The sequence below is a fragment of the Entelurus aequoreus genome, linkage group LG12 (assembly GCF_033978785.1).
Source record: "Entelurus aequoreus isolate RoL-2023_Sb linkage group LG12, RoL_Eaeq_v1.1, whole genome shotgun sequence".
NCBI lineage: Eukaryota > Metazoa > Chordata > Actinopteri > Syngnathiformes > Syngnathidae > Entelurus > Entelurus aequoreus.
The window spans coordinates 14,977,079-14,990,664 of NC_084742.1; the positions used below are offsets into that span (position 1 = coordinate 14,977,079).

Here is a 13,586-nt window from a genome sequence, read left to right on the forward strand (position 1 = left end):
ATGGGACAATGAAAAAGGAGGATTACCTCCAAATTCTTCAGGACAACCTAAAATCATCAGCCCAGAGGTTGGGTCTTGGGCGCAGTTGGGTGTTCCAACAGGACAATGACCCCAAACACATGTCAAGAGTGGTAAAGGAATGGCTAAATCAGGCTAGAATTAAGGCTTTAGAATGGCCTTCCCAAAGTCCTGACTTAAACGTGTGGACAATACTGAAGAAAAAAGTCCATGTAAGAAAACCAACAAATTTAGCTGAACTGCACCAATTTTGTCAAGAGGAGTGGTCAAAAATTCCACCAGAAGCTTGTGGATGGCTACCAAAAGCGCCTTATTGCAGTGAAACTTGCCAAGGGACATGTAACCAAATATTAACATTGCTGTATGTATACTTTTGACCCTGCAGATTTGGTCACATTTTCAGTAGACCCATAATAAATTCATAAAAGAACCAAACTTCATGAATGTTTTTTGTGACCAACAAGCTTGTGCTCCTATCACTCTATCACAAAACAATAAGAGTTGTAGAAATTATTTGAAAATCAAGACAGCCATGACATTATGTACTTTACAAGTGTATGTAAACTTTTGATCGCGACTGTATAAGTCTTTTAATGAAGGCAACACATGACGTAGGTGTCTATATTAGCTACAATAGCCTACTATCAAAATGACTATGTGTCGCAGGCTGAAGCAAATCTTCGTTGGCAGAATTGTTGAAATTTAATATTTATTCTACACATTTTTACAACATTAGAAACCATTAGTAAATCAGAGGCTACTCAGAAGGTGAGATAACTACTGGAAATTACTGGCTTAGAATGGCCAAAGGTATAGATGTGTGTGTTCAAGTTAAAGGAAACGGCAGGCTGTCTTCCTTTAATAGTTGTATTACAATCTTTGGCAAGCTAGGTAATGTTTGCTGTGGTCTGGAACAACATGGCACACAAACAACTATCTGAAATGCAACCAATATTACATACAGATAATGTGTCATGCACAACTAAATTGTATACAAAGAGGATACAAGTAAAATATATTAAATGAGCTCAAATATACCTACAAATGAGGCATAATGCTGCAATATGTACATAAGACTAGCCTAAATAGGATGTTAGCATCGATTAGCTTGCAGTCATGCGCTGACCAAATATGCCCGATTAGCACTCCAACAAGTCAATAACATGAACAAAGCGCACTTTTGTGCATTCACGCACAGCATGAAACTTTTGGTGGACAAAATGAGACAAAGAAGGAGTGGAAGATTTTACATGTAAACAAACTGTTGTGTCACAGTCCACACTATGGTGAGTTCAAGAACCGCCGAAATTAGTAGGACAAAACGATGTTCACCAAATACTCTCATCAGTGAAGCATAAACACAAACATGTCAAACAGTGGGCTTTCTAACAATTGGGAAGGTTTGTGTGATGTTTGTCATCAAACAAAAAACATTGTAAAACAAAATAATGATTTTCCCCCCATCTTTTTTCATTTTCTATCCTTTTTTAAAAATGCTCCAGGGAGCCACGAGGACGGCATTAAAGAGCCGCAGGTTGCTGACCCCCGTCCTAATATCTATATCACCATAAACAGGGGAAACTCCAGAACTAGAATACCGTGCAAATGAGACATGTATGATAACAAGATATAGCAACTGGCCAGCACAGTTATCATTAAAGGCCTACTGAAACCCACTACTACCGACCACGCAGTCTGATAGTTTATATATCAATGATGAAATCTTAACATTGCAACACATGCCAATACGGCCGTGTTAACTTATAAAGTGCAATTTTAAATTTCCCGCTAAACTTCCGGTTGAAAACTCTTTTGGATGATGACGTATGCGCGTGACGTAGCCAGTGAAACAGAGGTATGGATAACCCATTGAAGCCAATACAAACTAGCTCTGTTTTCATCTCATTATTCCACAGTATTCTGGACATCTGTGTTGGTGAATCTGTTGCAATTTGTTCATTGCATTATGGAGAAAGAAGCTGAGCAAGCAAAGAAGAAAGTTGTCGGTGCAAAGCGGAGTATTTTGCGAGGGAAGTCAGCAACACAACACAGCCAGTGTTTCATTGTTTACATTCCTGAAAGATGCAGTCAAGATCGAAGAACTCGGACAACAGAGACTCTTACCAGGAGGACTTTGACTTCGATACACAGACGCCTGTAGAGAACTGGGACATCACAGTCTCTTACCAGGATTACTTTGATTTGGATACACAGACGCAGACGCGGTACCGTGAGTACGCAGCTGCGCTTCCAAACATTTGATCGCTTGCCCGTACGTGCGTGTCACGTACGTAACTTTGGTTAAATATATAAGCTTTATGAACCTTGGGTTAGGTGAACGGTCCTTTGGGCTGAGTGATTGTGTGTGTTGTGCAGGTGTTTGAATTGTATTGGCGGGTTATATGGACGGGAGCTAGTAGTTAGGAGCTAGGAGCTAGCATAACAAACACCTAGGTGTTTTTATGCGGGATTCATTTGTGGCATATTAAATATAAGCCTGGTTGTGTTGTGGCTAATAGAGTATATATATGTCTTGTGTTTATTTACTGTTGTAGTCATTCCCAGCTGAATATCAGGTCACCCCCGGCTCTCACAGCATCTTCTCTATCTGAATCGCTTCCACTCCCCACTAGTCCTTCACTTGCACTTTCCTCATCCACAAATCTTTCATCCTCGCTCAAATTAATGGGGAAATTGTCGCTTTCTCGGTCCGAATCGCTCTCACTTCTGGCCGCCATCACTGTAAACAATAGGGAACTTTGCGGAAATGTTCAACTGACTACGTCACGCTACTTCCGGTAGGGGCAAGGCTTTTTTTTTTGTCAGATACCAAAAGTTGCGATCTTTATCGTCGTTGTTCTCTACTAAATCCTTTCAGCAAAAATATGACAATATCGCGAAATGAGCAAGTATGACACATAGAATAGATCTGCTATCCCCGTTTGAATAAAAAAATGTCATTTCAGTAAGCCTTGAATAGCTCACTGTTAAATGTTGATTGGTTGACATTTATTAAGACATGAACACAAATGTGAAAGATGCCCATCTTTACCATAAACATATCATCTCTGAGGTGAACAAATGAGACATCCAGACAGAGAAGGATCAAGTCCATTAAACAGGCTGCGTTTCCATTGTAAATACAGTAAATAGAGGACCTGCGTCAAAGCCTTACCAGGACGTGATGCACTGTTGGTCCGTCAACACCCAGTTTTCCCGGATCAAAGACCCTCCGCACAAATGAATCTTTCTGGAACAAAACAAATATCATCAGATGTCTTTTGAACCAGCAAAGAGAAGACGGATCCCCGCGAGGGTATCTTACTCTCGTTGGATGCTCACGACCCAGCTGCCATCTGTTCCTCGTACTTGGTGTCCCCCAACGATGCGGGTGTTAATGTGGACGAAGCACGATATCCTGGGGCGGGTTGTGGACGCACCAGGGGGGCCGAGCGTGGCTTAATGCAAGAAGGAACGCATGAACGTTAAACCACCGCTAGTTACGTGCAGAGGGCGTGGAAACACTCACCGTTCACATGAGGAGTCGCTGGGGCAGGATCACCTGAGGGATGAAAAACAAAGCACTTTGATCTCCTCGGAAGACTCACTTATTCATTTTGTGCACACAACAAACAACTAATGTTTACATGAGCAAAGTAGTTGTTCAGCCTGTGGAGAAAAGCTCCATTAGCGCTGACAATCTAACTGCATCAGTGTGTGTGTGTGTGTGTGTGAATGTGTGTGTGTGTGTGTGCTTAATAAAAAGAAGACAGCATTTTGAACAGTGTGTTCCAAAAGGCAGCTAGGCAACATGTATTAAAAACAGATATGACATTTGAGTTCCAGTCAACAGAAGCTAATCGCCTTTGAAAAGTGACGGGACGACAAAGGTGCCAGAAGTTAAAGTGGAACTGCACTTTTTGGGGGGGAATTTTAGAGAAGGGTCTATAGTTGCGGGCGCACACACTCGAAGTTGCGCCCACAGGGGTGACGACACCGCAAGAGTGGACACTTGATCTGTAACGTGATCCAAGATGGCAGATGCAACCCCCATTGTTGTTATTATTTTGGTAGTTGAATGTATTTCTTTTTCGGCTTGTTATATGCAACCCTAACCAAAACCCAAACTTAATCCTAACTTATTTTCCGCAGTATTTTAAAAATGTATTTCTGATTTCCGCGGAACGTATTGTCTCTCAAGCTTCACTTCCGTGGGTACGTGTTTAAGTGGACGTGAGACTTAAAGTGGGCGCATTTTACATTGCCTGCGGCCACAGCGAGATGTACTTGGAATGTTACCCATCATCCATAATCCTTATGGAAGACAAGAACACACGTTTTACCCTTTTCTGTGCATTCTAAATACCGTAAATTTCGGACACTAAGCCACTACTTTTTTTCAACATTTTGAACCCTGTGGCTTATACAACGGTGCGGCTAGTTTATGGATTTTTCTTTGTTGACAGCCTTAATGCAATAGTTTAAAAAAACAAGCAGACACGCTGATAATGTTAATTATTGTTTGTTTTACGGTGCCATCTTTTGGACGAGTTCACTGCACTGTCCTTCCATTTAGTCCTTTCAAACCGGAAGCAGAAGTGCCGTTCAGTCTTCTAGCCGTCCATAGCGTTTCTACTCGTGGATTCTTCATTCATCACTCCAAGCAATGTTTGTAAGTTTTACAATATTACCTTAACTTTTTTTTTTAATCAGAATCAGAAGCACTATATTAATCCCCTGAGGGAAATTACTTCACTAAACCCTTCCATGTGTAATGTCTGTAGAAGTGTTTTCATGCATATTTAGGGACCAATGTCCCTTTGGGACAGAGTACCCTATTGTATTTCTAGCGTTTTATTATCATACTGTAATTTGACCCCCTTAACATGCTTCAAAACTCACCAAATTGGACACACACATCAGGACTGGCGAAAATTACGATCTAATCAAAAAAGCAAACCCCAAAACTCAAAATTGCGCTCTAGCGCCCCCTAGGAAGAAAACACAGACAAAACTGCCTCTAGCTCCCAGTAGGAATGTCGTAGAGACATGAAACAAAAACCTCTATGTAGGTTTCACTTAGACCTATATTTCATACACTGACAACCCCCAGCAAAAATCAACAGGAAGTTTGCAATTCCCCCTTCAAAACAAAAGTTGAGTAAAAACAGTCATCTTTTTTCAAACATTATCTCTTCTGAGCATGTTTGTCGTGTCGGCTTCAAATTAGCACAGGAGAGAGATTGAACCCTTCTGATTAAAAGTTGATGAAAGAGTTTTGATTACTGCTCCGGTTTGGATTTTATGAGCGCTCAAAGTCGGTCCCGTCCATCGCTGCTTGCAGCTTTAATTGTAAGTGTTATTGTAATGTAATGAAGCTAGCGTCAGTAGCATTAGCTATAATGCTAACACGTTTACGAGTGTCTGTGGTAGTGTTATTGACATAGTATTACATTATTTTTTCCTCAATACATTCACCAAGTTCACAAGAGTTATTGAGTCTGTTTAGCTGATTGGAGAGTCCATGACGATGACTTCGGTTTTGTTTGATAAGCCGTTTTACTGCCGTGTTACAGACACCGTTTGGAAACAATTTACAAATTTACAAATCTTTTTCGGCCAATGTTTTGAAAAAAAATGTTTCAATTGAAATTTAGTGGGTGCGGGTTATATTAAACGGTGTTGGCCATTTTTTTAGAGGGCTTTACAGGCGGAATAGATCGTATTCTTATCACATGCATTGTTACAAGCGATAACGTTAAGGACCTTGTAGCAACCACATTTCCTAGTGGTCGTTGGAAGGAAAAGAATGGGTTCTTTGTAGAGATGTCCGATAATGGCTTTTTTGCCGATTATCCAATATTCCGATATTGTCCAACTCTTAATTACCGATTCCGATATCAACCGATACCGATACATACAGTCGTGGAATTAACACATTATTATGCCTAATTTTGTTGTGATGCCCTGCTGGATGCATTAAACAATGTAACAAGGTTTTCCAAAATAAATCAACTCAAGTTATGGAAAAAAATGCCAACATGGCACTGCCATATTTATTATTGAAGTCACAAAGTGCATTATTTTTTTTAACATGCCTCAAAACAGCAGCTTGGAATTTGGGACATTCTCTCCCTGAGAGAGCATGAGGAGGTTGAGGTGGGCGTGGTTGGGGGGTGGCAGGGTTATGGTGGGGGCAGGGAGGATAGCGGGGGGTGTATATTGTAGCGTCCCGGAAGAGTTACTGCTGCAAGGGGTTCTGGATATTTGTTCTGTTGTGTTTATGTTGTGTTAAGGTGCGGATGTTCTCCCGAAATGTGTTTGTCATTCTTGTTTGGTGTGGGTTCGCAGTGTGGCGCATATTTGTAACGGTGTTAAAGTTGTTTATACGGTCACCCTCGATGTGACCTGTATGACTGTTGACCAAGTATGCGTTGCATTCACTTGTGTGTGTGAAAAGCCGTATATATTATGTGATTGGGCCAGCACGCAAAGACGGTGCCTTTAAGGTTTATTGGCGCTCTGTACTTCTCCCTACGTCCGTGTACCACTACGTACAGCGGCGTTTTAAAAAACAGATACCAGTAATTTCCGATATCACATTTTAAAGTATTTATCGGCTGAACTGGATAATATCGATAATATCTCCAGTCCGATATTATCGGACATCTCTAGTTCTTTGTAGCTTGGTTTAATTGGTTTACAAAATAAGATGACAAACTAAAGTGTGAACATGACAGAAGTGATAAACACGATGTAACATATCAGTAAAGTAAAGCGTTAAACAAGTAGTATGGCACCCAAACTTATCGTCTGTCTTCCTTCCTACCTCAAAAGTGTATGTGCTCTCCTTAATTTCCTAGTTATGCATACACCCACCTATACCCATGTGAACTTTTACTCCTCCAACCCACAGACACAACCACACACTGCTCTTCAAGCCCGCAATCCTGTCTCCTACAGACCTACTTTTAGCGGTGCATTGATCACAGTGAGATAACTAGCTTATGCTGCTGTAATTACGTCATCTGCCGGTGAACTGCTCTCTCGCCTCGGAGCTAGTGAAAGTTTATTCTAGGTTATGAATCATGCCTCTCACCTGTATAGTAAAATGATGTATCTATTTACGTATACGTAAATGTTAAATGTTATTATGAATGTGCCTGTTACTACATTACATATATACCTATAGCGTGTGATGGAAGTGTTTGGATGTTTATTTTTAAAGCGCTTTATAGGTGGAATGGAGCGACTCCAATTAGCTCCACTGTTAGCTGACTTTTGCCAGCGAGTTGGAATGCATAAAAGAAAAGAAAAACATGTGTGTTCTTGACTATCCATCCATCCATCCATCCATCTTCTTCCGCTTATCCGAGGTCGGGTCACGGGGGCAGCAGCCTAAGCAGGGAAGCCCAGACTTCCCTCTCCCCAGCCACTTCGTCCAGCTCTTCCCGGGGGATCCCGAGGCGTTCCCAGGCCAGCCGGGAGACATAGTCTTCCCAACGTGTCCTGGGTCTTCCCCGTGGCCTCCTACCGGTCGGACGTGGCCACTAACTTGAGAATTTTAATATTAAGTATTAAGGATCTCTACAATCAGGCAGTAACCAAGAAATCCACCTATATCCTTTTAGGACCCCACATGCTCATTTTTCAGCTGCTAGCATCAGGCGGCATTTTTAATGTCCTGCTTGACCAAAAAAAAAAGAAAATAAATAAATATTTCATTCTAACTGTCACTGTTATTCAAAACAACAATATATGATCTGTCATCTAAAAATATTTCTGCATATTTAACATTTTGTGATTAGTTTTGTATCAATTTTTGTTCGTCCTGTAAGTTTTCTTGGAGCCTGTCGAAGATGAACTTTTTTTCTGCAATATCTAGGAATATTTCCAAAAGAGAGAGAATATTTAAGAAAGTGTCTTGTTCCATCATGATATTTGTATTATGTTATATTGTCAATCTCCAACACGCAACTCCAAATTTGGCAAGTTATCGTATTTGAAATTTTGAAGAACGTGCTTTTTATATGATAATATTAATAGATATTTTATAAATGGCATTTTCAAATACCGTTCTCATGATCCAAATTCACAAGTTTTTCAGTATACAAGCCGTCTATCGGCTAATTGTTATGCTTCAAATTGCAAGCAGAAATTTGAATTACGAGTCTCCCCGATGCTAAACTCTGTAAGATCTCACCAAAACATCCGGTCTTACTCGCTAATTTTAGCTCAGCTAAAGATGAACATAACGGTTTTTCCAAGCATGGCAAGGAAGAAAATGAGTGTAAAAGCAGTGTTTCCCACACATTCATTTATTTGTGGCGGCCCGCCACGAAAGAATTACGTCAACAAAACTGTTATTATTAATTAGTAAGTATACATTTTTTGAGCCTTTTTAGAGAAAATCATATCATTGTATTAAATTATGCAAATTACTCAATGATGTCATGTGACCACGCCCATAGCCACGCCCCCACCGCCACAGGTATCTTGGCAGTTTATGGGAAACACTGAAAAGACAATGTTGAGAAAAGGAAGTGGATGATATTCATTGAATTAAAGAAATAAATCATCAAAAACATGCGTGTCTAAATGATTTGATTGAACTTGGAAGAGCAGATGAAGCATAGCACTACTAGTCTGCATCGTACTGAAGCAGAATGAGTCAGTAACTTCAGCCAAGTAGGTAAAAATAAGATCTAAATGGTGGATATTTATCCATGTTTGACGGTGAAGTATCAGAAGAAATATGTCAACAAGTGGCAGCAGCTTCTTCAACTCCAACATGCTAACGCGCTAACTTAGACTGCTCCATTCACTTTTCAACTAGTCTTTGTTTTCAATGGAAATACAACAGTTTGAAACCACCCCACACTAAACTCTGACCACTTCTTCTTTATTTCCTGTTTTTCTACAGCAGCCCAGTTATGTAGAACATCTGTCGGGCCTGAATTAACTGCAACCCTCTGCTTTCGATCAAATTTATCATACCCACCAAGGCATTATCACGTTTCACGTCACAATTGACAGAGGTTGAAAGTACGATTTTTAGGTTTCAGTTCCTTTTCCAGACATGACAGAATTATTGTTCTGAATCCAAGCACTTAATAATCCCTGATAGTGTATGATATGCAACACATGTAAAAGACAAAACATGCTGCTGCTGCTTCAACGCAAACACAAGCAGCAGTGACGCTTGCGGCATTGTTCACATTCTTGGCAGTGCACGGGACGGAGAGAGTCCTTGGCTGGCGGACTGTAAACATCAGGAGGATGTGAAGATGGCAAAGCTGCATATCAAGTCCACACAGAACTTTGGATGCTTACAAACTGTATAGGGCCCCGCAATCCATGGGGGGCCCCGTTTTATGTGAATAAGAGCATGTAAAATGTCAATAAATGACAGGGCACTTCATATAACATTTTTAATCACAGCCCCTTCCTGCTCCATCACTGATAATAATATAATGGAGAATATCCACAGATATTGTCATTGTAACGAGTTAGTGCCGGGCTGGTAATGTGTCGGAAATATAGGCAAAATAAAATACTGCTTAGGCCCACAATTTTGGCCCATTTCATCAAAAAAGATGTAGCCTGGTAAACCAAAAAGGTAGACAATCTATTGCCTTTGATACATCCTTTGCAGCTTTCGAGCACTTTATCAACTGTCAAAAACATCCGACAAATCATTTTCTACACATTCTTCACATTCCGATTTGTGTTTTGGGAGAAAGGGTCCAGAGTGCAGATCAGGTCCAGATCAAACACTTGGCACAGAGACCAAAAGTCGGATTTCCCCCCAAAATGTCAAGTTGTTCTCTGAAGGGACCGCTCGAAAAGTTCACACGAAATTCCTCTATCCAATTCAATGTTTATCGTGCGCTGGAGCCTATCCCAGCTGCCTTTTGGTGAGAGACGGGATTGACACAAACAACTAAGCATGGATGTGGATTTACATCAGGGGATGTTGTTGTGAGATTGTTTGTGATTGAAGGCTGTATATAGAAATGTTGATCGATTGATGTCCTGATCAACATTTTTGGCCTCCGATCCGATTTTTTGGCCTGAGATTCGATCCGATTTTGAGTCCCAATCTGACAATTTCACAACAGAAGCGAAAATGTTTCATAATAAGTAACTACAGTAAACACAATAACACATTTTAACAACGGTTATCTTATTAAATGTATTGCTTTAAAATACATGATGAATTAAACATGTGGTATTGAATGGTTTAAACATTCTTTTTAACAAAATAAAGTGCATGATGCACAATAACTAAACAAAAACTACTATTGGCTCACATTTCAATCATTTGGGTTTTGCCCTCAGTGCCTTCCTGTATCCAGAGACATAGTCCCTGACTTTGCAAACAGTAACAAAACCCCCAAAAATATTTTGTTATAAGACTAAGAAAAATATCGATGTAATCACTTTGGAATTGTTTATACACTGGTATCAATAGTATCGACATCTGGATCCATCTCCCTTACTTTACATTGAAGCTTTAGTGGTTAGCTTCTTTTGTCGTCCTGCTCTGTATGTGTGTAGCATGCTTAGCCATTCGTTTTACCTTTAGCCCTCCAGTGATAATGCTACTTGAATAAACTTATTTTATTTTCGAACATAGTGATGAGGATTAGTATCTTAGAAGCGGCTTCGCACTGTGGATAGCTTGCTCTCAAAATTGGTAAGACATGCACCCTCCTGAAATTCATGCAACTCCTGCATGTGTGTAACGAGAAATATGGAAATGTAATTGTGTCTCCTTTTTGAAGGAACCTTTCACGTGAGTACAATCTTTAGCATTGGAAACAGCTGTGGTAAAGATCGACTGGGCTCGGCAGCTCATCAACCGATCAGTTAAAAGAGATAAATCCCATGATCGGGATTGGGACAGCTGGACAAGCAACATTCACTCTCACATCCACACCTGATGAATACATTTAGCATCGCCAATTAACCCAACATGCATGTTTTTGAGGTGTGCAAAGTAGCTGGAAAGAACCCACACAAGCAAGACATCCATGTTCATAATGCTGACTCACATCATTGACCAAACAAGGAGCTACTCACAATGCTTCAGTTTACAGTAGTCCCAAGACAGGCGCGTGTTTGGGTCGGTGTAACACCAGGGGCCATGCTTGTCCCGGTCAGGGTTGCGACAGTAGTTCCTCTCCAGCCCTACATGGGATAGTGTAGAGTGAGAATCCCCGCTGTAAAACACACAAATATAGATTGTCATGTTCTGTATTTGTTATTTGGCAAACAGCGCATATCACAACACACTCTGGAGCCGTCTATCATAAACACACGCAATACGAGTGGCCATTTGTACTCGCCCGGCGCCGCAGCCCGTACAAGGAAAGGCTGCGTTTAGCGCAGAGTGCTCATGGGAGTTAAAAAGTATGCACTCCCTAGCGCTCAGCTCAGACCATCAGGAGCCACATCATCCACGGCGTGCTCGTCCTACAAGCGATGTCCTCTTGGATATCCCTGGAAAACCATTACAGGACGGGACCACCGCGGACACACATGGGAGCTCAGCGCCGAATGACGGGGCAGGCAATTTGTCAAGAGGTGAAGATAATTTCACTTCCCAGGAGATTGTTAAACAAGCTGTAGCTCTCAGCGGATTTCTTCCCGGGACGACCCTTCACCTTGAGCAGGGGGGGTAGACTGGCTGGCTGCACAAGGACGCGAGGGGGAGCTGATTGGCTTTGATCTGCTTGCCTCAGAAAGCACTTCCTGGGGGTCAGGGATCGGTTCTGGAATATGTCTATCTGCCCGTGCCATTTTGGATTGAAAAACTCCTGTGAATGAAGGGATCGTGTCCAACTAGAGCAGGACGATATGTCTTAATACCTCACTAAATAGCTCATAAAATAATAGCGCTTTATGGTGACAAACCATTAGTCATTCACTCACGATTGGAGTGGTAAGCGACATCTGGGGTACACTGATGGAAAAGTGGCTGCCAAACGGTTTCTCCAACACTAAACATTGATTCACATTTATACAACAGAGTGGGCGCCACTGGAGACAGGGTGGGTTAAGGGTCTTGCCCTAGGACACAACAGAAGTGGGGGTTCAAACTACCAACTTTCCGGTTTCTGATGTCTGAGCCACTGCCCTCCTAATATAGTGCAGAATACAGTCATGAATGAAAATGGAAGAAATATAACTTTATGACATGTCTATGGATGTTCTCATTCATCCAGGCATTGTATTCTCAGGGCATTCGCAGCTGGACTGTTCAGTGCTAGTATAGCTGACCAATTTAAGTCTATGAGCACAAACTGATGAAGTCTGCTCAGGTGAGAGATGAAAAGTAATTTATTGGGTACCTATTATGTAGGTGTGGTTGGGGGCGGGGGGCGTGGTTAAGAGGGGAGGAGTATATTTACAGCTAGAATTCACCAACTTGAGTATTTCATATATATATATATATATATATGTATGAAATACTTGACTTTCAGTGAATTCTAGCTATATATATATATATATATATATATATATATATATATATATATATATATTTTATTATACATATAAATAAAAGAAATACTTGAATTTCAGTGTTCCGGAGGCTATCCAGTAGATGGCAGTATTGTCCTGTTTAAGAGTGTCACAACATTGCTGTTTACGGCAGACAAACTGCTTTACGGTAGACAAAAACGTGACTGCTGTTGTTGTGTGTTGTTACCGCGCTGGGAAGACGTTAATGAAACTGCCTAACAATAAACCCACATAAGAAACCAAGAACTCGCCCTCGATCATTCTACAGTTATAACGTGATTGGGCAGGCACGCTGTTTATATCGTGGGAAAGCGGACGTGAAAACAGACTGTCGCCGCTGTCCCCACTCAGGTCCGCATTGAGCTGGATTGGGTGTGGCCTCCAGCTCCGGCTGAATTCCGGGAGTTTATAGGGAGAACATTTCTTCCGGGAGGTTATCGGGAGAGGCGCTGAATTCCGGGAGTCTTCTTAGGTAAGTATGACCTAAGGTTTCGTGCCCCACACTTTTTGACAAAAAATGTTCCCCAAAGCTTTGCATTGCATACTGTATCACTGATCGTACAACTAAACATGGCACCATACAAACTAGTTTAATTTCTTGTGTTGGTGACACAGTCTTGTCATGTTAATATTACACTGCGCGAGTCCAACTGTGTGCGTAACGTGTCTTAATTACAAACCCCCATCCGGAATTCATTCTCCCCGAGTCTCACCGCCCCTCTATATATATACATCATCACTGGTTGACTGTTTAGCTCTTTGCGAACTAACAGTTACACCACAAGTTTGTTTTTTGAAGAAGAACCTCCGTATTGTCAACCATCTTCTATGACAGGACTGCTTGGATTCGAGGAATTTCCTCAAAGCCATTCGTCACTCCCAAGTGTTCAATTGAACTCGTGGATCGGTGTCTTTCAAGAGCCAGATTTGGCCTGCGGGACGCCAGTTGAATAATGCTGACTTAGAGGAATATTAATTTGGGCTTGATAGTGACCCCTGAGGAACCCCCAATTTCCTTCTTGCTGTTTGTTTTCACTGCT

At 41.3% G+C, this 13,586-nt stretch overlaps 1 protein-coding gene across 2 annotated transcripts in view; it reads right to left on the reverse strand.

The window, feature by feature from the left end:
• Nucleotides 1-13,586, reverse strand: part of LOC133661572 (hepatocyte growth factor-like) — a 60,860-nt gene that overhangs the window by 23,528 nt on the left and 23,746 nt on the right. For both annotated transcript variants that reach the window (XR_009827960.1, XM_062064860.1), the window contains exons 11-14: nucleotides 11,104-11,243; nucleotides 3,548-3,580; nucleotides 3,344-3,476; nucleotides 3,194-3,268 (exon numbers count right to left, since the gene is read on the reverse strand). Coding sequence is in view for 1 of the 2 variants with exons in the window: in XM_062064860.1 (XP_061920844.1) it covers nucleotides 3,194-3,268; nucleotides 3,344-3,476; nucleotides 3,548-3,580; nucleotides 11,104-11,243 (381 nt within the window). In the remaining variant the exon portion in view is untranslated. The remainder of the gene's footprint in view (nucleotides 1-3,193; nucleotides 3,269-3,343; nucleotides 3,477-3,547; nucleotides 3,581-11,103; nucleotides 11,244-13,586) is intronic.